The following is a 25,490-nucleotide window of genomic DNA, read 5'->3' on the forward strand; positions in this document are numbered from 1 at the left end:
AAAAAATAAATAGATTAAATTCAAATCTATCTGATAAATGTTTTCGGTGTAATCAAGAAATTGGTACTTTTTTACATTCTACTTGGTCTTGTTTTAAAATTCAACCCTTTTGGATAAATTTAAGAATTTTATTGGAACAAATTACTGCAATTCAACTTCCACATAACCCTGTATTATTTTTATTAGGTGATATTGAAGGGATAAAACCGAAACTTAAATTGAATAAATATCAGAAAGAATTTATAAAAATTGCATTGGCAGTAGCTAAGAAGACTATCGCAGTTACTTGGAAATCTGATTCGTATTTAAGTATGGATCGTTGGAATAATGAAATGGCTAGTTCTATTCCACTTGAAAAAATTACTTATAATTTAAGAGATAAATAAGTAACATTTTTGAATATTTGGCGCCCTTATTTACAAAAGATAGGATGGCATATTTAAGTGCTCCGATAAAGACTTTGGTCACTTGGGGAAAGTAACGAATGATTATACCAAATTTATTTTGAATCCCATGGAGCATGTGGAAACCTTCCAATAACCAGGCGGTTCTTTTCTTTTTTTTCTTCTTTTTCTTTTTCTTTCTTTTAGGTAGGACTATATATGGGGGGGGGGAGGGTTAAGGGGAGGGGGGAGGGTAGATTCTATTTTTGCATGTATTCTTTTTGAAAATTCAATAAAAATTATATTACAAAAAAAAATAACTACCTGAACATTATTGTTGGGAAACTTAATGGAATTCCAATGAGAGGAGAAAATGGAAGAAAGATGAAAAATATATAAAATAAATAAGTGGTTGGATTTCAAAAGTTACGAGGGGTGATTGATAAGTTCGTGGCCTGTGTTAGAAGGAGTCAATTTTTGAAAACTTGGTACATATATTTTTCAACATAGTCCCCTCCTACATTTATACACTTAGTCCAGCGGTCGTGGAGCATATGGATCTTAGACCTCCATAAAGTGTCCACAGAAGGGGTGATTGATAAGTTCATGGTCTAAAGTAGAAGGAGATGAGTTATACAGCTCTTGTTACATGCACCTGCAGGTCAGCTCTTTGAGTGATTGTGCAGAAAGTTTAAAGTTAATAACTCATCTCCTTCTGCCTTAGGCCACGAACATCAATCACCCCTGATGAATTATTAACTTCAGACTTTCTGCATAATCACTCAAAAGAGTTGAACTGCATGTGCATGTAACGAGAGCTGTATAGCTCATCTCCTTCTACCTTAGGCCACGAACTTATCAATCACCCCTTCAGTGGACACTTTATGGAGGTCTAAGATCCGTATGCTCCACGACCGCTGGACTAAGTGTGTAAATGTAAGAGGGGACTATGTTGAAAAATAAATGTGCTAGGTTTTCTAAAACTGACTTCTTCTATCTTAGGCCACAAACTTATCAATCACCCCTCGTAAAATCTTTCATAACTAACGTTATTGAATTTTTAAGAAATGGCTAAAGCTCTAGCAGGAAAACTGACCATTCCTTGGTGGTTGTATGTTAAGAACATCAGAAATAGGAGCAGGAGTTGGCCATCTGGCCCATTGAGCCTGCTCTGCCATTCAATAAGATTATGGCTGATCTGACCATGGACTCATCTCCACCTACCTGCCTTTTCCCCATAACCCTTAATTCCCCCATTTAATTCTCCCACTATGCAAGAATCTACCCAGCTTGTCTTAAATATGTTTACTGAGGTAGCCTCCACTGCTTCGTGGGCAGAGGATTACACAGATTCACCACTCTTTGGGAAAAGCAGTTCCTCCTCATCTCTGTCCTAAAGTTATTTCCCCAAATCTTGAGGTTATGTTCTCTAGTTCTAGTCTCACCTGCCAGTGTAAACAACTTTCCTGTCTCTATCTTATCTATCCCTTTCATAATTTTATATGTTTCTATAAGATCTCCTCCCATCCTTCTGAATTCCAGCAAGTACAGTTCCAAGTGACTCAATCTCTCCTCACAGGTGTTCACAGTATACATTAGCAATTTATAAATTTGCAGGTGATTCAGTGTTGAAGAGAACTAAACTAAATTGCAGTATTTTGATAAGGAAAGCTAGAAAGGCTACTTCTAGAATGAACAATCCAGCTGTGGGCGGGTAGAAGAACGTAGGGATCCTAGACTACAAAGGCACCAATCACTAAAAATTGTGCCAAAAGTTAGCACGACAGTAGAGAAAGTAAACTGAACATTAAGTTTTATTTTGAAAGGGACAGAATTGAAAAAATATATGCCAAGTATGTATCACACCTTTGTTAGACCACAAAATACTGTGTAGAATTCTGATTATCATCTAATAAAACTGACATAGTGTCAGTAGAAAGGGTACAGACAAGGTTTACAGGGCAATAACAGAAATACAAGAGTAAATGAATAATCTTGTGTCTCCTGTGTAAACAAGGCTGAGGTCTGTAAAATTGTGTGGAGTTTTGTTAGATAAATGCAGAGGGAGTATTACCATGTAGGGATGAACAGGAGCCCATCAATACAAGATGAACTCCAAGGAATCCAGCAAAGAATTCAGAAGAAATAGCTTTACCCAGTGGTGAGAATGTGAAACTCACTACCATAAGCAATGGTTGAAATCCATAGTACAGATATATGTAAGGGAAGGGGACCTGTGCTACGTGCCAGTGAGGGTAAGAATAGGATGCTCTGGAGGATGAGCAAGTGGCTGAGGAACTGGTGTAGGGGGCAGGGTTTCAGATTTCAGGATCATTGGGACCTCTTCTGGGGCAGGTGGGACCTGTACAAGAGAGACGGGTTACACTTGAAGTACAAGGGGGCCAATATCCTTTCAGGGCGGTTTGTTGGTGCTGTTGGGGAGGCTTTAAACTAGATTTGCCGGGGGATGGGAACCAGAGTGCCAGAGCTGACATAAATTATGTTAAAAGTTCAAGCAAAGCCTCAAATAGAAAGGTTGTGAGTGGTGGTAAAAATCTTCTGTGGTGTATATATTTCAATGCTAGGAGTATTGCGGGGAAGGCGGACGAGTTGAGGGCGTGGATTGACACGTGGAATTATGACGTTATAGCAATTAGTGAAACTTGGCTACAGGAAGGGCAGGACTGGCAGCTTAATGTTCCAGGGTTCCGATGTTTCAGACGTGATAGAGGCAGAGGAATGAAGGGTACGGTGTGGGGGTGGGGGGTGGCATTGCTAGTCAGGGAAAATGTTACAGCAGTGCTCAGGCAGGACAGATTAGAGGGCTTGTCTACTGAGTCCTTATGGGCGGAGCTGAGAAACAAGAAAGGTATGGCCACATTAGTGGGGTTGTATTATAGACCACCCAATAGTCAGCGAGAATTGGAGCAAATCTGCAGAGAGATAGGCAACTGCAGGAAACACAAAGTTGTGGTGGTAGGGGATTTTAATTTTCCATATATTGATTGGGATTCCCATACTGTTAGGGGTCTAGATGGTTTAGAGTTTGTAAAATGTGTTCAGGAAAGTTTTCTAAATCAATCGATAGAGGTACCAACTAGAGGGGATGCAACATTGGATCTCCTGTTAGGAAATGAGTAAGGACAAGTGATGGAAGTGTGTGTACGGGAGCACTTTGGTTCCAGTGATCATAACACCATTAGTTTCAACTTGATCATGGACAAGGATAGATCTGGTCCTAGGGTTGAGGTTCTGAACTGGAAGAAGGCCAAATTTGAAGAAATGAGAAAGGATCTAAAAAGCAAGGATGTGATCGGTAAGTGGGAAGCCTTCAAAGGAGAAATTTTGAGAGTGCAGAGCTTGTATATTCCTGTCAGGATTAAAGGCAAAGTGAATAGGAATAAAGAACCTTGGTCTTCAAAGGATATTGCAACTCTGATAAAGAAGAAGAGAGAGTTGTATGACATGTATATGAAACAGGGAGTAAATATGGTGCTTGAGGAGTATAAAAAGTGCAAGAAAAAACTTAAGAAAGAAATCAGGAGGGCTAAAAGAAGACATGAGGTTGCCTTGGCAGTCAAAGTGAAGGATAATCCAAAGAGCTTTTACAGGTATATTAAGAGTAAAAGGATTGTAAGGGATAAAATTGGTCCTCTTGAAGATCAGAGTGGTCGGCTATGTGCGGAACCAAAAGAAATGGGGGAGATCTTAAATGGGTTTTTTGCGTCTGTATTTACTAAGGAAACTGGCATGAAGTCTATGGAGTTAAGGGAAAGAAGTAGTGAGATCATGGAAACTGTACAGATTGAAAAGGAGGAGGTGCTTGCTATCTTGAAGCAAATTAAAGTGGATAAATCCCCAGGTCCTGACAGGGTATTCCCTCGGACCTTGAAGGAGACTAGTGTTGAAATTGCAGGGGCTCTGGCAGATATATTTAAAATGTCGGTGTCTACGGGTGAGGTGCCAGAGGATTGGAGAGTAGCTCATGTTGTTCCGTTGTTTAAAAAAGGATCGAAAAGTAATCCAGGAAATTATGGGCTGGTAAGTTTGACGTCGGTAGTGGGTTAGTTATTGGAGAGAGTACTAAGAGACAGAATCTACAAGCATTTGGATAGACAGGGACTTATTAGGGAGAGTCAACATGGCTTTGTGCGTGGTAGGTCATGTTTGACCAATCTATTGGAGTTTTTCGAGGAGGTTAACAGGAAAATGGATGAAGGGAAGGCAGTGGATGTTGTCTACATGGACTTCAGTAAGGCCTTTTACAAGGTCCCGCATGGGAGGTTAGTTAGGAAAATTCAGTCGCTAGGTATACAAGGAGGGGTGGTAAATTGGATTAGACATTGGCTCAATGGAAGAAGCCAAAGAGTGGTAGTAGAGAATTGCTTCTCAGAGTGGAGGCCTGTGACTAGTGGTGTGCCACAGGGATCAGTGCTGGGTCCATTGTTATTTGTCATCTATATCAATGATCTGGCTGATAATGTGGTAAATTGGATCAGCAAATTTGCTGATGATACAAAGATTGGAGGTGTAGTGGACAGTGAGGAAGGTTTTCAGAGCCTGCAGAGGGACTTGGACCAGCTGGAAAAATGAGCTGAAAAATGGCAGATGGAGTTTAATACAGACAAGTGTGAGGTATTGCACTTTGGAAGGACAAACCAAGGTAGAATATACAGGGTAAATGGTAAGGCACTGAGGAGTGCAGTAGAACAGAGAGATCTGGGAATACAGCTACAAAATTCCCTAAAAGTAGTGTCACAGGTAGATAGGATCATAAAGAGAGCTTTTGGTACATTGGCCTTTATTAATCAAAGTATTGAGTATAAAAGCTGGAATGTTATGATGAGGTTGTATAAGCCATTGGTGAGGCTGAATCTGGAGTATTGTGTTCAGTTTTGGTCACCAAATTACAGGAAGGATATTAATAAGGTTGAAAGAGTGCAGAGAAGGTTTACGAGGATGTTGCTGGGACTTGAGAAACTCAGTTACAGAGAAAGGTTGAATAGGTTAAGACTTTATTCCCTGGAGCATAGAAGAATGAGGGGAGATTTGATAGAGGTATATAAAATTATGATGGGTATAGATAGAATGAATGCAAGCAGGCTTTTTCCACTGAGGCAAGGGGAGAAAAAAAACCAGAGGACATGGGTTAAGGGTGAAGGGGGAAAAGTTTAAACGGAACATTAGGGGGTGCTTCTTCACGCAGAGAGTGGTGGGAGTGTGGAATGAGCTGCCAGACGAGGTGGTAAATGCTGGTTCTTTTTTAACATTTAAGAATAAATTGGACAGATACATGGATGGGAGGTGTATGGAGGGATATGGTCCGTGTGCAGGTAAGTGGGACTAGGCAGAAGATGGTTCGGCACAGCCAAGAAGGGCCAAAAAGCCTGTTTCTGTGCTGTAGTTTTTCTATGGTTTCTATTGTTTCTTAGGCTGACTAATCACAAGGGAGAAGTGAATGGAGAATTTACATTGATGGATTTAATAATAGGCAACCATTAGTTTCGTGAGACCATGGATTTGTGCCTTGGGAGGTTTCCAGGTCGCAGGTGTGGGCAAGGTTATATGGAAGACTGGCAGTTGCCCATACTGCAAGTCTTCCCTCTCCACGCCACTGATGTTGTCCAAGGGAAGGGCACTAGGGCCGATACAGCTTGGCACCGGTGTCGTCGCAGGGCAATGTGTGGTTAAGTGCCTTGCTCAAGGACACAACACGCTACCTCAGCTGAGGCTCGAACTAGCGACCTTCAGATCACTAGACCAACGCCTTAACCACTTGGCCACGCACCAACACTGATGGACTTTGCTCTGACAAGATAAGAAAAATGCTCAGCTGGAGCATTATTGCCGGCATAAACTTTTTGGATCAAATGATCTGTTATTGTTTAACATTTTTCTGAACTTTTCTTTCAACTGCTGCAATAAGGCAGTGCAACAGCTAATTCAATCAGTAGGGTAAGACAGTTGGGTTTACATGGAAATAGTAATAGTTCAATGGCAGTGGCATTTTATTGTTTTGTATTTTGTGTGAACCATGATTATTCATATAGTTTGAGCTTTATTATGTTCTTAAAATCTTGTTACTACAAAGCAGTGTTCCCTAATTTAAAATCTTTGTGGTTTAAATATTAAAAGCAGCAGATTGTAGTCACCCAGCATACATCTCCAATACAGATATGGGGTTGGAGACCTCATTTATTTCAACAGGCACTTTTGGCCTGAAGAAGGCAAAAGACAAAAGCTCTTCTTAATTAATTTACTTTGGTTTATTGAGGTGTGTATGTTTTTAATGCATTTTGGTTCACTTGCTTTCATAATTGACATCAACTTGTTCTTAAACGCCTCTGAACATGAGAGCCTCTCAGGCTACGTGGATGAGAATATATAACTGGGCAGGGCCTCGGCATTATGCTTTTCTAGGGCTTGTTGTACCGCAAAGGATCAGCAGGATTGGCCTTCGAAAGGTCAGTATGGATAGGCGTTAAAGTTGAATTCAGCAAAATATGTCCAAATGAATTGCACTGGTTGCTTTATAATGGAGATCATATTATAATTGCTGTCAAATGCAAAGCAGTGTTATAAATAATAAATTTGGAGTAACTTTAAATCTGACCATTTCCGGACATCCCACCCTGCAAAAAATGATTTCAGGGAGATAGCACCATCAATTTGCGGGAGACTTGCAGGAGACTTCTGGGAGAGGTGGGATGTCTGCAATAGAGTAGCTCCTTAGTAGCCAGCCAGCTAGTTTAAATAATGTTAGCTATGCTAATGAACGAATGATACCTGTTAAACTCACCTCAGCATGTCTTTTACAGTCTTAACCCACCATGGGCAATAGAAAAGTCACTGTTGCAAGCAGTGCAGTGAGCAACACTGTCATTACTTTTGACCCCTATTAGGCAGGGGTACACTTTAGTGTAGTCTGGGGTGACGTACGTTTTATATTTTCTTTTTTTTTGGAACAGTCTGACATGGCGCACTCTCGCTCTCTCACTCGCGCTCTCTCTCTCTCGTGGTCGCTCGCACGCTCTCGCGCTTTCACTTGCTTTCTCTCGCACTCTCGCTTTCTCTTGTGCTCTTGCGCTCTCTCTCGCTCGTGCGCTCTTTTGCTTGCTTTCGCTCGCTCGCTCTCAAAAAAATTGATTTCTGTGATATTGTATATAATTTGCGGGCATCAGGGAGCCACTATTCATATGCGGGAGACTCTCGGAACTTCCGGGAGAGGTGGAATGTCTGCATTTCTTGTTAAGATAATGCAAGGACAGATCCCATCTTTTTAATAGTAAACGTAAACATTTTAATTGGCTGTTTTGTATTAGATTTTATAATTCATTTTTAAATGTAATGACTTCAAACTGTTTGGTTTTCAAGTTATTTTCATTTGTCTTCAGCATCGTTTTCAAGCTCAGAATCCTTTATCAGGAGCACAACACTTTGTGGTAAAGGATCCCCAAGAGGAGGATGATGTGAAGTTTTGCACTCATACCATGGTGCTTCCCACAAGAGGGCAGTTAGAAGGTCGGATGATAGTAACAGCATATGAATGTGGATTGGATAATGTTTCTGAAGATGCTGTGTCAGCAGTGGTTCATGCATTGGAGGTACTGCATTGATGTTAATTTTTGGTTGACTGTAGACTGTTCATTATAACCAATGTTCATTATAGTTATGTACATTTTCCGTGCTCTAATACATAACTATTCCTTTGCTCCCACAAATCCCTCCATCTATGAGATCAGGCAAGATTACCCAGAATCTACATTTGAGGTTTATTTTGCTAAAATGCTTATTAGGATATGATGTTTGAATTGCGATTTCGTTTGATATGTTACTCCCACTTCCAAAATTAGTAATCCTTTTTATTAATTACAGGTATAGATTAATTGAATCTACACAGCAGATGTGAAACAAAAATGCTAGAAATAGTCTACCAGTCATTCAGCCTCCAAAGAGAAAGTTTTTAAGGTTTTGATTTGATATCTTTTCATTGGAACAATAAGTTTCAGATTTCCAATATCTGCAATATAATCTCTTTGGTTTAAAGCAGACAGCCAATTTAGCCAGTGATCATATTAATTAGATACCATGTTAGATTTTTTTTCAGAAGTTCTTAGCCCTTGAGGTGTTGACTGTTCCATTTCTGTCATGTTTACTCTTTTTAGAAAAACTCACCCTTGGCTCTTCTGGTTTGTAAATTATTAATATATCTTAAGTTGTCATCTTTACAGAATCCTGAAGTATGCTGTTGCTTACAAAATCCTTATCCATCTTGGAAATCAATATTTGAATCACTCCCGCTCACTTTCTGCCAATCCCATAGGGCTAAAATGACAAATGACATCCTTTGTTGTTGTAGTACAGGTTGACCATCTAGTAATTAGTAATCTGTTTCCACCGCTGGTTCAGACATGACTTTCGCCAGCCTTATTTCAAATTTTCTGTGCCACCACGCCAACCCCTCGCCAGTGTTTTGGTGGTGCCATTAGCAGAATCAGCTGTTGATATAGTCTATAAAGGAAGCAAGTTGTTCCTCTGTGCTATTCTGCATTTATTTTTATAACCTGTGCTTACAGTGGCATGCAAAAGTTTGGGTACCCCTGGTCAAAATTTCTGTTACTGTGAATAGCTAAGCGAGTAAAAGGTGACCTGATTTCCAAAAGACATGAAGTTAAAGATGACACATTTCTTTAATATTTTAAGCAAGATTACTTTTTTTATTTCCATCTTTTACAGTTTCAAAATAACAAAAAAGGAAAAGGGCCTGAAGCAAAAGTTTGGGCACCCTGCATGGTCAGTGCTTAGTAACACCCCCTTCGGCGAGTATCACGGCTTGTAAACGCTTTTTGTAGCCAGCCAAGAGTCTTTCAATTCTTGTTTGGTGGATTTCTGTCCATTCTTCCTTGCAAAAGGCTTCTAGTTCTGTGAGGTTCTTGGGCCGTCTGGCATACACTACTCTTTTGAGGTCTAGCCACAGATTTTCGATGATGTTTAGGTCAGGGGACTGTGAGGGCCATGGCAAAACCTTCAGCTTGCGCCTCTTGAGGTAGTCCATTGTGGATTTTGAGGTGTATTTAGGATCATTATCCTGTTGTAGGAGCCATCCTCTTTTCACCTTCAGCTTTTTTACAGACGGTGTGATGTTTGCTTCCAGAATTTGCTGGTATTTAATTGAATTCATTCTTCCCTCTACCAGTGAAATGTTCCCTGTGCCACTGGCTGCAACACAAGCCCAAAGCATGATCGATCCACCTTCGTGCTTAACAGTTGGAGAGGTGTTCTTTTCATGAAATTCAGCAGCCTTTTTTCTCCAAACATACCTTTTGCTCACTGTGGCCGAAAAGTTCTGTTTTAACTTCATCAGTCCACAGGACTTATTTCCAAAATGCATCAGGCTTGTTTAGACGTTCCTTTGCAAACTTGATGCTGAATTTTGTGGTAAGGATGCAGGAAAGGTTTTCTTCTGATGACTCTTCCATGAAGGTCATATTTGTGCAGGTGTGACTGCACAGTAGAACAGTGCACCACCACTCCAGAGTCTGCTAAATCTTCCTGAAGGTCTTTTGCAGTCAAACAGGGGTTTTGATTTGCCTTTCTAGCAATGCTGCAAGCAGTTCTCTCGGAAAGTTTTCTTGATCTACCAGACCTGAACTTGACCTCCACCGTTCCTGTTAACTGCCATTTCTTAATTCATTATGAACTGAGGAAACGGCTACCTGAAAACGCCTTGCTATCTTCTTATAGCCTTCTCCTGCTTTGTGGGCATCATTTATTTTAATTTTCAGAGTGCTAGGCAGCTGCTTAGAGGAGCCCATGGCTGCTGATTGTTGGGACAAGGTTTGAGGAGTCAGGGTATTTATAAAGCTTTGAAATTTGCATCACCTGGCCTTTCCTAACGATGACTGTAAACAAGCCATAGCCCTAACAAGCTAATTAAGGTCTGAGACCTTGGTAAAAGTTATCTGAGAGCTCAAATCTCTTGGAGTGCCCAAACTTTTGCATGGTGTTCCTTTCCTTTTTTCACTCCAAAATTGTACAAAACAAAAATAATACATTAATCTTGCTTAAAATGTTGAAAAGAATGTTTCATCTTTAACTTTATGACTTTTGGAGATCAGTGCATCTTCTACTCACTTAACTATTCACAGTAACAGAAATTTTGACCATGGATCCCCAAACTTCTGCATGCCACTGTATCTAGCTGCAGTCATGATTAAAGGAAGTGCTTCTCGTGGTGTAAAGCGCAAGCGCCATATGTTATCTATACAAACATAAGGTGGAAGTTCTGAAAAATACTCGATACTGGTGTGTCTGTAAAAAGCATATGTGACTTGTATAACATTGGCTCTTCCATAGTTTATGACATAAAGAAACAAGAAAAGTTGCTCCAGTTCGTCGCTGGCAGTGAATCAAAAAAACAGATGTGTATAAAACACAAACACATAGAAAACCTACAGCACAATATAGGCCCTTCGGCCCATAAAACTATACTGAACATGTCCTTATAGAAATTACCTAGGGATACCCATAGCCCTCTGTTTTTATAAGCTCCATGTACCTATCCAGAAGTCTCTTAAAAGACCCGATTGTATTTGCCTCCACCACCACTGCCGGCAGCCCATTTCATGCATTCACCACTCTCTGTGCAAAAAAACCTTACCCCTGACATCTCCTCTGTACCTACTTCCAAGCACCTTAAAACTGTGCCCTCTCGTGATAGTTATTTCAGCCCTGGGAAAAAGCCTCTGACTATCCACACAATCAATGCGTCTCATCATCTTGTACACCTATCAGGTCACCTCTCATCCTCAGTTGCTCCAAGGAGAAAAGGTCGAGTTCACTCAACCTGTTCCCTTAAGGCATGCTCCCCAATCCAGACATCATCCTTGTAAATCCCCTCTGCACCCTTTCTATGGTTTCCACATCCTTCCTGTAGTGAGGCAACCAGAACTGAACACAATACTCCAAGTGGGGTCTGACCAGGGTCCTATATATAGCTCTAACGTTACCTCTTGGCTCCTAAGTTCAATCCCACGATTGATGAAGGCCAATACACTGTATGCCTTCTTAACCACAGAGTCAACCTGCGTAGCAGCTTTGAGTGTCCTATGCACTCGGACCCCAAGGTCCCTCTGATCCTCCACACTGCCAAGAGTCTTACCATTAATACTATATTCTGCCGTCAGATCTGACCTACTAAAATGAACCACCTCACATTTATCTGGGTTGAATTCCATCTGCCATTTCTCAGTCCTGACGAAGGGTCTTGGCCCGAAACATTGACTGTACCTCTTCCTGGAGATGCTGCCTGGCCTGCTGATTTCACCAGCAACTTTTATGTGTATTGCCATTTCTCAGCCCAGTTTTGCATCCTATCGATGTCCGGCTGTAACCTCTAACAGCCCTCCACATTATCCACAACACCCCCAACCTTTGTGTCATCAGCAAATCTACTAACCCATCCCTCCACTTCCTCATTCAGGTCATTTATAAAAATCACGAAGAGTAAGGGTCCCAGAACAGATCCCTGAGGCATACCACTGGTCACCGGCCTCCATGCAGAGTATGACCCGTCTACAACCATTCTTTGCCTTCTGTGGGCAAGCCAATTCTGGATCCACAAAGCAATGTCCCCTTGGATCCCATGCCTCCTTACTTTCTTAATAAGCCTTGTATGGGGTACTTTATCAAATGCCTTGCTGAAATCCATATACACTACATCTATGGCTCTACCTTCATCAATGTGTTTCGTCACATCCTCAAAAAATTCAGTCAGGTTCACAAAGCACAACCTGCCTTTGACAAAGCCATGCTGACTCTGCATAATCATATTATGCCTCTCCAAATGATCATAAATCCTGCCTCTCAGGATCTTTACCAACCACTGAAGTAAGACCCACTAGTCTATAATTTCCTGGGCTGTCTCTACTCACTTTCTTGAATAAGGGAACAACATTGGCAACCCGCTAATCCTCCAGAACTGCTCCCGTCCCAGTTGATGATGCAAAGATCGTTGCCAGAGGCTCAGCAATCTCCTCCCTTTTGCCTCCCACAGTAGCCTGGGGTACATCTCGTCCGGTCCGGGTGACTTAACCAACTTGATGCTTTCCAAAAGCTTCAGCACATTCTCTTTCTTAATATCTATATTCTCAAGCTTTTCAGTCTGCTGTAAGTAATCCCTACAATTGCCAAGATCCTTTTCTGTAATGAATACTGAAGCAAAGTATTCATTAAGTACCTCTGCTATCCCCTCCAGTTCCATACATACTTTTCCACTGTCACATTTGATTGGTCCTATTCTCTCATATCTTATAAGGAAAACAATGTAAGATGGAAGATGTTCACAATGAGATAAAGTTCTCATAAAGTAGTTTAAACACCTTGTCAGCGAAGGTGTAGAACTATTAGGAGGGATGGTGAAGGAACAAGCAAAATTATTTCATGAAGAATTAGGACTGGATTATGAGTGTGATTACAGTGAAGGGTGGCATAAAATTTTATGCAGTGTGTGGTGAAACACAGTCAGCAGACAAGGAACAAGGAAGCCGTTGCTGAGTTCGTTGGCAAGTTCTCTAAGTTAGTTTCTAATGAAAATTTAAGTCCCGAGCAGGCCTGCAAGGCAGACGAAACCGCCTTGTATTGTTGTTGTTCTTCAAGACAAACACTGACCAAAGGATGCAGAATCACCAACAGGTTATGAAGCATCAAATAACTGTGTTACTATGTTGGTCTGTTCTAACACTGTAGTAACCCACAGGTGGCAAAAGTATATGTCCCTGCGACTCTCTGGGTGTTGAGAGTCGGGTGAGGTTTGATTGCTGTGGGCGCCAAGCTGATTTGGAGAGGTCGAGAATGGCTTCTCCAAGAGTGAAATCTAAGCCCGCAGTGATTCGCCACGGCGGGTCCTAATGCGAGGTTCGGGCAATTTAAACGCCGGACCAGCAGGGACTCCTTGCTCTGCGATGCTAAGGTTGTAAGACTGTCCCGGCTGTTGTGCTTCGTGTCTGCAAACTTTGCAGTGATTTACTCTGCTTATAATGAGCTGAATACTGAGGCTTTGGGCCTACTCTGAGGTGCTCTGGGATTTGGATCAGAATGCTGTGTTGCTCGCCCCTGTTATTTGCATGATTTGTTTTGCTTTGTTGTTTTTTTTCCTCTTTTCTCTGTGGGCACTGGGGGTTGGTCTTTCTTTAAACTGGGTTCTTTCAGGTTCCTTGCTTTGCGACTGCCTGTAAGCAAACAAATCTCAAGGTTGTATAATTTATACACTCTTTGATAATAAATGGACTTTGAATATTTCAAAGGTATAAAGTGGTTTCCAGTAACTTACCGTGCCAACAAAAAAGAGACAGATTACAACTGACATTCCATTGGAATGGTTTAAATGTTACTGTGTTCCAGAAGCGAGAACTCACTGTGACTCTTTTGGTCTGGACAAAAATTGTGAAATAATGCTGATTTTGGTTAACTGCTCTGCACATTCAAAAGCAGAACTCTTGGTAAAGAATAATGTTTACAGTTCACCTAACTGTACATCATTAATTCAATCCCTGGATGAGTCTCACCACCTGTGATTCGGCAAAATCACTAATCATGACAGATTTGTGGTGGCAAACCTGTAGTAAACTATCCCCAGTTATCAGTATTGTCCTCTGCCAACTACAAACGGTAGTTAACCCTTTAGTTGCCTAGTGATGTTTGACACTTATAGTGGTGTTTCTTTTCCTGCTCTCATACTTTTGAATATTTCCAGTTATCTATTCCTGGGCTCCTCCTGCGACTGCCCTTCAACATCAGCAAAAAGTAACATGCTAATTGCATTTGTACCCTGGTAGCAGTCTGATATATGCCACCATCATCTCTGTTTCCCAACTACAATTGTCACTCTGCTTAACTAACAAATAGTTAGGAAAAAAGAACTATTCTCTTTATTTCTCCTAAGTATTGGAAAGACCAAAGCTATGACCTTAGCTGGTCACAATTTCTGTTCCATAGCCACTGATTCCATTTTTCTCCTTGGCCAGTGTGTGACAATTAACCTGATTGTTTGTAATCTTTGGTATCATGGTTAACCTGAAATAGTTTTTGAATCGTGTCACCAAGACTGCCTGTTTTTGTCTCTAATGTTAGCTGCTTCAATGTCTGCCTTGCTTGCTCAGATACTGACATGCATCTAACCCTTTGTTATATTTGGACATGGTATTCCGAAGTGTTACTGGGGAGACTCTTTCTTTCACCCTCAGTTACATTAATCACTCTTATCATCATCATCATCCTAACACTGACTAGGTTGAGCTGACACATCACGTGTGAGTTCAGTGGACTGCATAGCTTATGGTTGAACATTGCTTTTATTTTAAAGTTAGCATTATTCTAATCCTTGGCATGGAAGTCACCCTTTCCCGGTAATCTTCTCAAGCCCTGCAGCCTACTTTGTTTTTAGCAATTTGGGCATCCTCAAATCACTGAAATGTTGACTATTGCTTCTGCTTAGTCTTATTTTGTCAGTGTTGTTAAGGATGGTTTGCATTTTTGATGCCACAAGATTTAATGAGAAGCTCATGGCCACTAAATATACAGCTTTTCACTTTCTTTAATTACATTCAGCTCATAATTATTGCTGTAATTTCTTGGCACAAATGGCTTCTTTAGAATTGCTGGAGCATTTTGAAGCTGCCTTGAAGGCAACACAAAATGGATTGAATCATAGCAACCTCTATGACAACACAATGCATGGAAAATGCCAAGGGCACACTGATCCATGGTGTATTGCTTGCAGAAACTTTAGTACAAGGCATTCCTGCGTGTCCTCCTTATATCGAAAAATAACATGGTAAATTGTAAGCATGTGCCAATCAAAGAGCGATGACATTTAGTAAAAATTTGTAAATTTATAAGTAATGGAAATACTAAATTTGAAAACATTTTTTTAGTTAATTAACATTTGAATATTTCTGAATTTTTGGGGTAATTGGAAACTTTGTACATCCCTGACGACAAGAAAAGTTGGAGTGTGATTTTGCTAGATGTCATACATTTAATTTATTAGCTTGCAGGTAGAGCTAGTTAAGGTCTGTCCAATTGGGCACAGTATATAATGCAGAGTCACGTTGTCACTCTAGGTTATGCCATTTTTGATCCATAGCCTGCTTCCAAACATATTAACATCAAGGATAAAGACTTCAGTAGGGAATGTGAGTAGATCAGAAGTTTTCAGTTGCCTTTACTAAACACAACTTGTGGGAAAATCAGGACTAGACCATGGGATTAGATCAACACAGAAGGCAAAATATGAAGTTGAAATAATGTAAAGAAAACTCATAATGTGTACTCATTAAGAAACAAGAATGGCTAATCAGTGCAGAAATCATGATTATGAAAAATCATTAAACTGAAATGTTTTCTCTATGGTTTCACCAATGTGTTTCTCCTGTAGAATCATCTGAAGGACATCTTGACGGCGGTGATATCTAGGAGGCGGTCATACCGTTTACGTGATGGTCATTTTAAGTATGCATTTGGAAGCAGCATTAATCCTCAACCATATTTAAAAAACAGCATTATTGCATATAACAACATTATTGACTGGTAAGTAAGATATAAAATTTATATCAACATATTACGTATTTTTGAAAAAAAAGTTGGTGAAAAATGACCTATAATCCTCAGGCTCGCCCAGCTCACGTTCATCTAGGCGAATCAGCCTTCGGCCCCGCCAAACTGAATAATCACATTTGTGTGGATGCCGTGTAATGTACCTCCAGTTACAAATCCACAACGCAAAATATCAGACAGTACACCATATGCAATTAAATGATAGGCTTTATGAATCTTAATCTGAATATAGGGTTAGTAATGAAAAGAAACAAAACATAAAAAGGGCCCAGGTCAAAAATCAAACTTCCCATTGGAGCTCACTCAGTAGTCACTCTTCCACCATCGAGCTCCTCTGAACGTCGCTGACTTTCGGACCCTCAAGTCCCAGTCCACTCTGTCCAGTGGACTACCAGCTCTCTCCACGTCCGTCCTCCCTCTTCATCTCTCCTCGACAAAAGACTGCGAAAAAAACCCAGCTCCCAGACACACAAGAAAGCATGACATTTCTCCCATTGGATAGCCACTGAATTCCAAAGTCCCGTTATCTCTAGTCATCATCCAAACATTGCTGCTACAGAAACCATTACCTTAACGATGGAACATTACATAGAAGCCATTACATTAGCCTTAGCAGTGAAACCTTGCAGCGTGTTACAGACCTAAGTATGTATTTTACAAGATAAATCCATATCATTTGAAAATTGAATAAACTATGACAAAATATAATATTTTGTCACTGCTCTTATCTGCAATTATTTTAATCTTTTCAAATGATAGTATTTTGTCTTCAGTTCATTTGCAATATAGAGTTGCAATAAATTGCTGCTGATGCCTCTAGACTGCTGTGTTGTACCATTAGGAAAGATACTTGAAATTATTTAGTGCAGGTCATTAAGTTGAACATTACAATTCATGGCATGTAATTAAATATCCAGGTTGTTGCCACTTTCATAAATTGAAAGTGAAGCAGCCAATCTCTGCAATTTCAACTCTTGTAAATAGCAGTGAAACATGTGATTAGATAATCTTTTATGTTCATCTGATAGGACCAAGAGGCTACAGTGTAACATGTAATTGCAACAATGAAAAATTAAATCACAACCAAAGTATTTGTTATGCACCTAACTTAAAGCTAAAGGAAGAAGAAAGAAGGGTTAAGGTTTGAGAGGCAGTTCCTGAACATGACTATGAAATTTGTAGGTTGAAAAATAGTTTTCATTTTAAATGTTTGTTCTCTTGCAGGAATATTTGTGAAATTACCATTCAATTTGATTGTTTATTCATAAATAAGACTCATTTTTGTAGCCTGAAAATAATTTGAGGTAAATGCTGGTGGTTTGCTCAATAAGCAATTTGGTGGTGTTCTAATATGCTATTTAAATGTAGTGACTGGATCCTAGACCTGGAAGTTCAATTTTGTGGGAGCCCCCTCTCTATTCGGGTTAAAAAGTGTTAGCAGTGGGAGGGTGTTGTAGTTATAAAGTTAGCATTATTCCATGTTTTCTTGTTTTAATTAAAATGTGATTAAAATTGTGCAGCAGAAACAAATCTATGATTAGAGAAAATGCAGAGTCCACCTCCCCCTTGTACCCACCCATTATTTATTTATATACACACATTCTTTCTCTCTCTCTCTCTCTTTCTCTCTCTCTCTCCATTTTCTCCCTCTGTCCCTCTCACTATACCCCTTGCCCATCCTCTGGGGTTTCCCCCCTCCCCCTTTTCTTTCTCCCTGGGCCTCCTGTCCCATGATCCTCTCATATCCCCTTTGCCAATCACCTGTCCAGCTCTTGGCTCTATCCCTCACCCTCCTGTCTTCTCCTATCATTTTGGATCTCCCCCTCCCCCTCCCACTTCCAAATCTCTTACTAGCTCTTCTTTCAGTTAGTCCTGACGAAGGGTCTCGGCCCGAAACGTTGACTGTACCTCTTCCTAGAGATGCTGTCTGGCCTGCTGCGTTCACCAGCAACTTTGATGTGTGTTGCTTGAATTTCCAGCATCTGCAGAATTCCTCATGAGAGTTTTTGAGAACTAGTCTATATTAATGTGTCTCATAAGTCTCATAAACAAGTCAACAACTCACAGAATTTAAATACAATACCTGTTTAAAAAATCGTGAGGACTTCCGGTAGAGCTCATGGAGTGAAGTTGTGTTCCTGACTTGCTCCATTACTTCTGAGTTTTATCTTACGATCAGCTACATTTAAGCTAACTTTTAAGGCACCGACTTTTACAATACCTTGCAGCGGATTGCTATTATATATTTGGATGCTTTTAAGGTCCACTATGTCTAAGAACGGGAAAGACAGCAAACCTCCAGTTAGACTGAAACTAACCGACCCCGCCTCCGATTGAACCAGCGGTAACTATGCAAGCTATATCGGATCTGATTGGTGTGGAAATTTCAACTAAACTGCAGAAAATCATCGATGAAATTGATGAAATGAAAACATCTATCACGGAACATCAGACTGCTATATCTAATCTCCAAGTATCCACGCAACAGAATGAACTCAAGACGGGGAAAATTGAAGAAACAATTACTGCAATGAAGAAAAAACTTGACTTTCTGACCTTTAAAAATTCTGACTTAGAATGCAGAATGCGACGGCAGATTATAAGTATTCTTGGTCTTCGTAAAGCTGCTGAATCTGATGACCCTATGCAGTTTTTCTCTCAACTTTTAAACGATTCATTTCCTACCTTATTTCCTGATCAACCACCACTATTGGATCGGGCTCACAGAGTCCCATTATATTTGCCTAAGTCAGATAAACCTCGGCATGTTATTTTACGATTTCATTATTTTCAAGACAAGGAGAAGCTGCTTCGCTTTGCTCGACCTAAAGGTTACATTGCTTTCTCGGATCTCCGCTTTCGATTGGTGGAAGATTTTAGTAAACAGGTTTGTGATCAACGTGTCCGTTACAGATCTGTGATGTTGGAATTCTACAAGATGGATTTAAAACCGGTGTTGCTTTATCCCGCACGTTTGAGGATTCGATTGTCTGATGGGTCTTCCCGTTTTTTCGACTCTCCGTCGGAAACCCAGAGCTACCTGGATCAACACTTGCCTTCAACATCTTAATCAGACTATTAAATCATCTCTGTTTAATCAGAGGCAGTTAATCTGTTGGGTTTAATTTTTTTCTTTTGCTTTATATGAGGGCAGAAATTTTTTTTTTCGGTTTTATTAATATGGTTGCCAAACTTTTTTTTAACTGCGTCATCCCTTTCTTCTTCCCTGGGGATTCTGGGTGGCCATTCCCACAGCATCATTTTACGCATATCCCTGGAGGCCTTAAACTTTGTAGTTTTCAAAAGTACTTTTTGTAGTTTTCTTGGCTATTCTATGGTAATATTTCATTTTCTTGTTTAATTATATGGTCTGTTGTAGGTTAACGGTTTTCTTTATATGTACCTTTTTTTTGTATTATATCGTTTTCGTTTTAATGGGTGTACTTTTTTTTTACTCCTTTACTGTTTTATAACTTTAGCTGATCTTTTTATGTATACACTTTTTTTAAGTGAGCGTCTATCGGAAGTCATTGGGGTAGATCTAGTGCTCGCTTCTTTCTGGCTAGTCTATCTTAGATTTAGCTTTGGGGTTACGGGGCGGGGGGGTGGGGGTGCTTCACTTTTTAGTTTTTCTTTCTTCTTGGGCTACTTATATTACTGAAGTATTTGTCATGTTCTCTTTCCCGTTATCTCTTGTTTATTCTGTTCCCTTTCCGGGTTCGTGGGTCGAACCTATTGTCAATCCTCCTTTATTTGAGGGTTGCCTTTAGGGATTATGGAGTCTACTATTAATTTTGTCTCTTGGAATACTAACGGTTTTAATCATCCAATAAAAAGGAAAAAAATCCTTAAAGTATTCCGGAGACTTAAAGCACATATTCTATTTTTACAAGAGACCCATGTGCGGAGGGGGGACAGATTACGTTTTTTTAAGTTCTGGAAGGAATAACACTTCCATTTTAATTCTAACGCCAAAATTTGAGGAGTTTCTATTTTTGTAGATTCCTCAATCACTTTTGTGCAACACGATATTATCTCTGAAAGGAATAGTAGATTTCTATTGGTTAGTGGTTTACTCTTTAATAAAAAGGTAGCTTTGGTTAATGTCTATGCTGCTAACCTGGACTGTCCGGAATTTTATAAATCATTATTTAATTTGTTCCCGAATTTGAATGAATTTTCACTAATCTGGGGCGAAGATCTTAATACTTGTTTATCCCCATTATTGGACCGTTTGGCTCCTTTACGGACTCTACCCAGTAAATCTGCAACCTTGATTAATTCATTTCTCTCAGATTCTGGGTTGACGGACATTTGGCATTTTTTGCATCCTCAGGAAAAAGATTTCTCTTTTTTTTCACATGTTCGTCATTCCTATTCAAGAATTGATTATTTTTTTTATTGACTCTCGTCTTATTTCTTTAGTGATTAAATGTGAATATGACTCTATAACCATTTCGGATCATGCTCCACTTAAGCTTTCTATTAAAATATTGGCCAATACACAAAATAATAGACAATGGCGTTTTAACTCGCTGTTGCTTCAGGACCTGGGTTTTATTAACTTTATGAATGAACAGATTGATCTCTTTTTTACAATTAACTGTACAGAGGATATATCCATGAACACCCTTTGGGATACTTTTAAAGCTTATATTCGTGGCCAGATCATCTCGTACTCTGCTGCTTTGAGGAAAAGATTGAAGGAGGAGGAGCTGGTTCTTGTGGATGAGGTTAAGGAAATTGATAAGAGATATGCTGCAGCTTCCTCTGAGAAGTTGTATAAGCAAAGAACTGAACTTCAAATGGAACACAGTTTATTGCTTTCGTCCTCTATTGCAAATCAATTAATGAAAACAAGAAGTGAGTTTTATATACATAGTGACAAAGTTGGTAAACTGTTGGCTAATCAGTTGAAGACTAACTCTACTAAATTTCAAATTAATCAGATTTATAATCAAAAAAATCAACTGACATTTAATCAAGCTGAGATTAATCAATCCTTTTTTGACTTTTATTCCTCCTTATATCAATCAGAGTCTCCACAAGATTCTAAACATATGTATGACTTTTTAGATAACCTAGATTTCCCTAAGATTTCACACGATATATCTTCTATGTTAGACACTTCCTTTACCACTGAGGAGATTAAGAATGTCATTTTTTCTAGGAACCCGGGGAAAGCTCCTGGTCCTGATAGGTTTACCGCGGAATTTTATAAATTTTTTGCATCCTCATTAATCCCTTGGCTATTCAGGGTTCTGGAGGCCTCATTAAAACTTGGTAAACTACCCGAATCCTTTTATAGAGCAGCGATCTCTTTAATATTAAAGAAGAATAAAAACTCTGCTCAATGTGCATCTTATAGACCAATATCTTTGTTAAATGTTGACTCTAAAATTTTTTCTAAATTATTATCAAACAAACTAGAAAAAACACTTCCTTATATTATCTCGGAAGACCAAATGGGTTTTATTAAAAATCGTTACTTTTTTTATAATATTCGCACACTTTTAAACATTGTCTATACCCTGTCACAAAATGATCCTGAATGCGTCATTTCCCTAGACGCTGAAAAAGCCTTTGACAGGGTCGAATGGCCTTACTTATTTAAGGTGCTTGAAATGTTTAACTTCAGCCCGAAATTTATATCCTGGATCAGATTGTTATATCATTCTCCTATGGCCTCAGTTCGTACTAACTCTTTAAATTCACCTTTTTTTCCTCTTTTTCGAGGTACCAGACAAGGTTGTCCTCTTAGTCTTTTATTATTTTATATTGCATTAGAACCTCTTGCGATTGCTATTCGAGAATCTCCTAGTATTATTGGTATAACTCGTGGTTTAAAGTCTCATAAAGTATCACTTTATGCTGATGACTTACTTTTATATATTTCTAATCCTCAAAAATCTATTCCTGCAGCTTTAGATTTATTAGTACAATTTAGTCTTTTTTCAGGTTATAAGTTAAATCTCAGTAAGAGTGAACTTTTCCCGATTAATAAGCAAGTTCCCTTATATCAGAACCTCCCGTTTAAATTGGTTAATCATCATTTTTCATATCTTGGGATTAAAATTACCTGTAAACATAAGGATTTATTTAAGACTAATTTCCTACCCTTAATTGATCACATTACACAACTTTCATTTAAATGGTCTCCACTTTATTTAACTTTGATTGGTCATATTAATGCTGTTAAGATGTTTATTCTGCCAAAATTTTTATATATATTTCAGTCATTACCGATTTTTGTTCCAAAATCCTTTTTTGACAAAGTTGACTCTAAAATTTCTTCATTTATTTCAAAAACCCCAGACTGGGTAGAATACATCTACAGAAAGCTAAGAGGGATGGAGGTTTGGCATTACCTAATTTTAGATTCTATTATTGGGCAATTAATATTCGACACATGAAATTTTGGTTACTTGACCAAGATACACTATCCGTTCCTAAATGGGTAGTATTGGAATTACAATCTGCTCAAGGTTATGCACTTGGCTCCATTTTAGGTTCTTCTCTTCCTTTCGATTTGAAACACCTTAAACAGGTTTGTAACACAATAGTTAAACATGCCTTACGCATTTGGTTTCAATTCCGAAAATTTTTCGAACTTAATCAATTTGGGCTAGCGATTCCTATTTTAGGCAACATATTCTTTCCCCCCTCTCCTACGGACTGTGCCTTTCAAATTTGGAAGACCAATGGTATATCACGGTTTTTGGATTTATTTTTAGATGACTCCCTTATGTCTTTTGAACAATTATTTAACAAATATAACTTACCAAGAATATATTTTTTTAGATATCTCCAAGTTAGAAATTTCCTATATACCATACTTTCTTCCTTTCCGGCGTTTCCCCCTACATATATTTTAGATACTATAATTAACCTTAACCCATGTCAGAAAGGTGTAACGGCTATTATTTATAATCCTATCATGAAACTTAGGAAAGCTCCATTCGATAAGATTAGGTCAGATTGGGAAAAGGAATTGGGCTTCACTATTTTGGCGGATGACTGGGTGCATATTTTACAACTAGTCAATACTTCCTCTATCTGTTCCAAACATTCTCTAATTCAATTTAAAGTTGTTCATAGAGCACATATGTCTAAAGATAAATTAGCTCGTTTCTATTCTCATATTAACCCTCTTTGTGACAGATGTCATGGGGAGATAGCTTCCTTAACTCATATGTTTTGGTCCTGTCCTACTTTGGAAACTTTTTGGAAAGACATTTTTAATATTATCTCAAAGGTATTGAATACAGATATTTCTCCCCATCCTATTACTGCTATCTTTGGATTACCTAAAATTTCCAGTAATCTTTCCCCTTCAGCCCGTAGAATGATTGCATTTCTTACTTTAATGGCGAAAAGATGTACCTTACAACATTGGAAGGAGATTAATGCCCCAGCCACATTTTTTTTGGTTTTCTCAGGCGATACTTTGTTTAAATTTGGAAAAACTCAGAAGTAATCTTTATGACACTTCAGTTAAATTTGAACAGACCTGGGGATCTTTTATTCAACACTTTCATTTAATGTAACTTTTTTTTTCTCTTTGCCCATATTTATATTCCCTTCTTGCTTTTTAATTGTTTTTAATGGAGGTCGGGTTTGAGGACGTGATTGTTTTAAGTTGTTTAAGTCTAGTTAGCCCATTGCTTTGCTTTGCTTTTTAGATTAGTTGCACGGTGGGTTTTTTTTGGGGTCTTTTTTTTGGGTTTTTTCTTCTCTTTATTGATATCTGGAAAATTAGTATACTATTATATTACCTTGTTATTTTATAACTAAGCTGCACTGTTTGTACTACTTTTTTTGGTGTATTAATATCTCTTGTAAATTTATATCGCAATAGTACATTAGTTTCTACATGGTTTACCTTTTGTGTACTAATTCAATAAAAAGATTTAAAAAGAAAGAAAAAAAAATTGTGAATTTGTGATCTTTCAACAAGTCACTTTGGGAACTCTTATTGTTGTGTATGGCTTTGGCAAATAACTTTGATGTAAATAATATCTTTCATGATCAAAGGGAACTCAGTAAAGAGCAGAGTGGAGCAGATAAAATGACCAGGGCCCATTTTCCTTCGACAAAAATGTCCACTTGACTTGGCATGTACAAGTTATTTTTATTATTTGAGAATGTTTTAGAATGCTCCACTCTGAGAAGTGTCAAGCATAAATCCTGCTCAGCAGTTTTAACATACCATGTTATTTGTAGCCAAAGTAATTTCACTTTGCAAAGTAACAACAGTAAAGCTATCTCATTTGTGATTCCACTGAAAGCTGGTGTTAAAAAGCTTGTAATCTCAAATAGTGTTGATGGCCAAGCTATAGTTATTAGGGTTTTGATGGTTAGTTCAAGAAATTAGTGGACTACTTATATTTCTGATCACCAGCCCTAAACTTCAAAGATCTAGTCCTTAGCAGTTTGCAAATCTCCTGGTTCATCCCTGGCTTCTGGTTGGGGAAGTTTCTGAATGTTTTTATGGGGATACACTCATCTATGCATGTCCTTATGAAGTCAGTGATAACTATGGCATATTAATTTAGGTTCATTGATAAATCCTTTAACATGTTGCGGTCCACCGACTAGAATTTGCTTCTCTACTTTTGATGTCCAGCTCTTCATGGTGATCTTCTCCAGTGTCATGTTCTTCAATCTCTGTCTGTTCACAGGCAGAAGAAGAAAGCTAGACAGTCAGGTGGGAAATGGAGCAGTAGAAGTGGTGGAGTGTGTTGAGCCCTCTAGAAATGCAGGTGATGTGTTGATAGTTAGCTAGGATGCTGGGTGTCCAGGATGCTGTCCAAGTTGCATTTCATCTTGGACAGTGTCTCCCATCAACTACATGATGTACTGGTTGGGCACAGGAGTACATTCAGCCAGAGACTCATTCCACTGAGATGCAACACAGAGCGTCATAGGAAGTCATTCCTGCCTGTGGCCATCAAACTTTACAACTCCTCCCTTGGAGGGTCAGACACCCTGAGCCAATAGGCTGGTCCTGGACTTATTTCCTGGCATAATTTACATATTACTATATAACTATTTATGGTTTTATTACTATTTATTATTTATGGTGCAACTGTAACGAAAACCAATTTCTCCCGGGATCAATAAAGTATGACTATGGCTACTATGAGACTTTTTCAAGCTAACGATTAAAGTCTCCTGCCACAATGTGAGTCAGCAGGGTACACTGATCCATTTTTGTTGATCACAACACGTCATTTCTCAAGTGCTAGCTTGATATCTGCCTGAGGTGGGATGTAAACTGCAGTCAGGATAATGGTGCAGAGCACCCATGGAAGGATTATCATAAAGCAGACACCTGCGGGATACAAGTTTCACTTGTAAAGTCAGCATTTATTCTCATTCCCCTGCCCCAGCGTTTTTTTTTAATCAACATAAGTAGTCCCTCTGAAGGTTTTTCCACAATGCTGACCATGAAAATGTAGTAATTTATTTCCAAGTCAGGATGGTGGAAAG

At 39.0% G+C, this 25,490-nt stretch overlaps 1 protein-coding gene across 1 annotated transcript in view; it reads left to right on the plus strand.

Annotated features, from left to right (window-relative positions):
- The window catches only part of tada1 (transcriptional adaptor 1), a 122,950-nt gene that overhangs the window by 47,919 nt on the left and 49,541 nt on the right, over window positions 1-25,490 (plus strand). Inside the window, exons 5-6 of the mRNA XM_063063777.1 lie at window positions 7,778-7,987; window positions 15,820-15,971. Of these exons, the coding sequence (XP_062919847.1) occupies window positions 7,778-7,987; window positions 15,820-15,971 (362 nt within the window). The remainder of the gene's footprint in view (window positions 1-7,777; window positions 7,988-15,819; window positions 15,972-25,490) is intronic.

Source organism: Mobula hypostoma, chromosome 12 (genome assembly GCF_963921235.1).
Source record: "Mobula hypostoma chromosome 12, sMobHyp1.1, whole genome shotgun sequence".
Lineage (NCBI taxonomy): Eukaryota > Metazoa > Chordata > Chondrichthyes > Myliobatiformes > Myliobatidae > Mobula > Mobula hypostoma.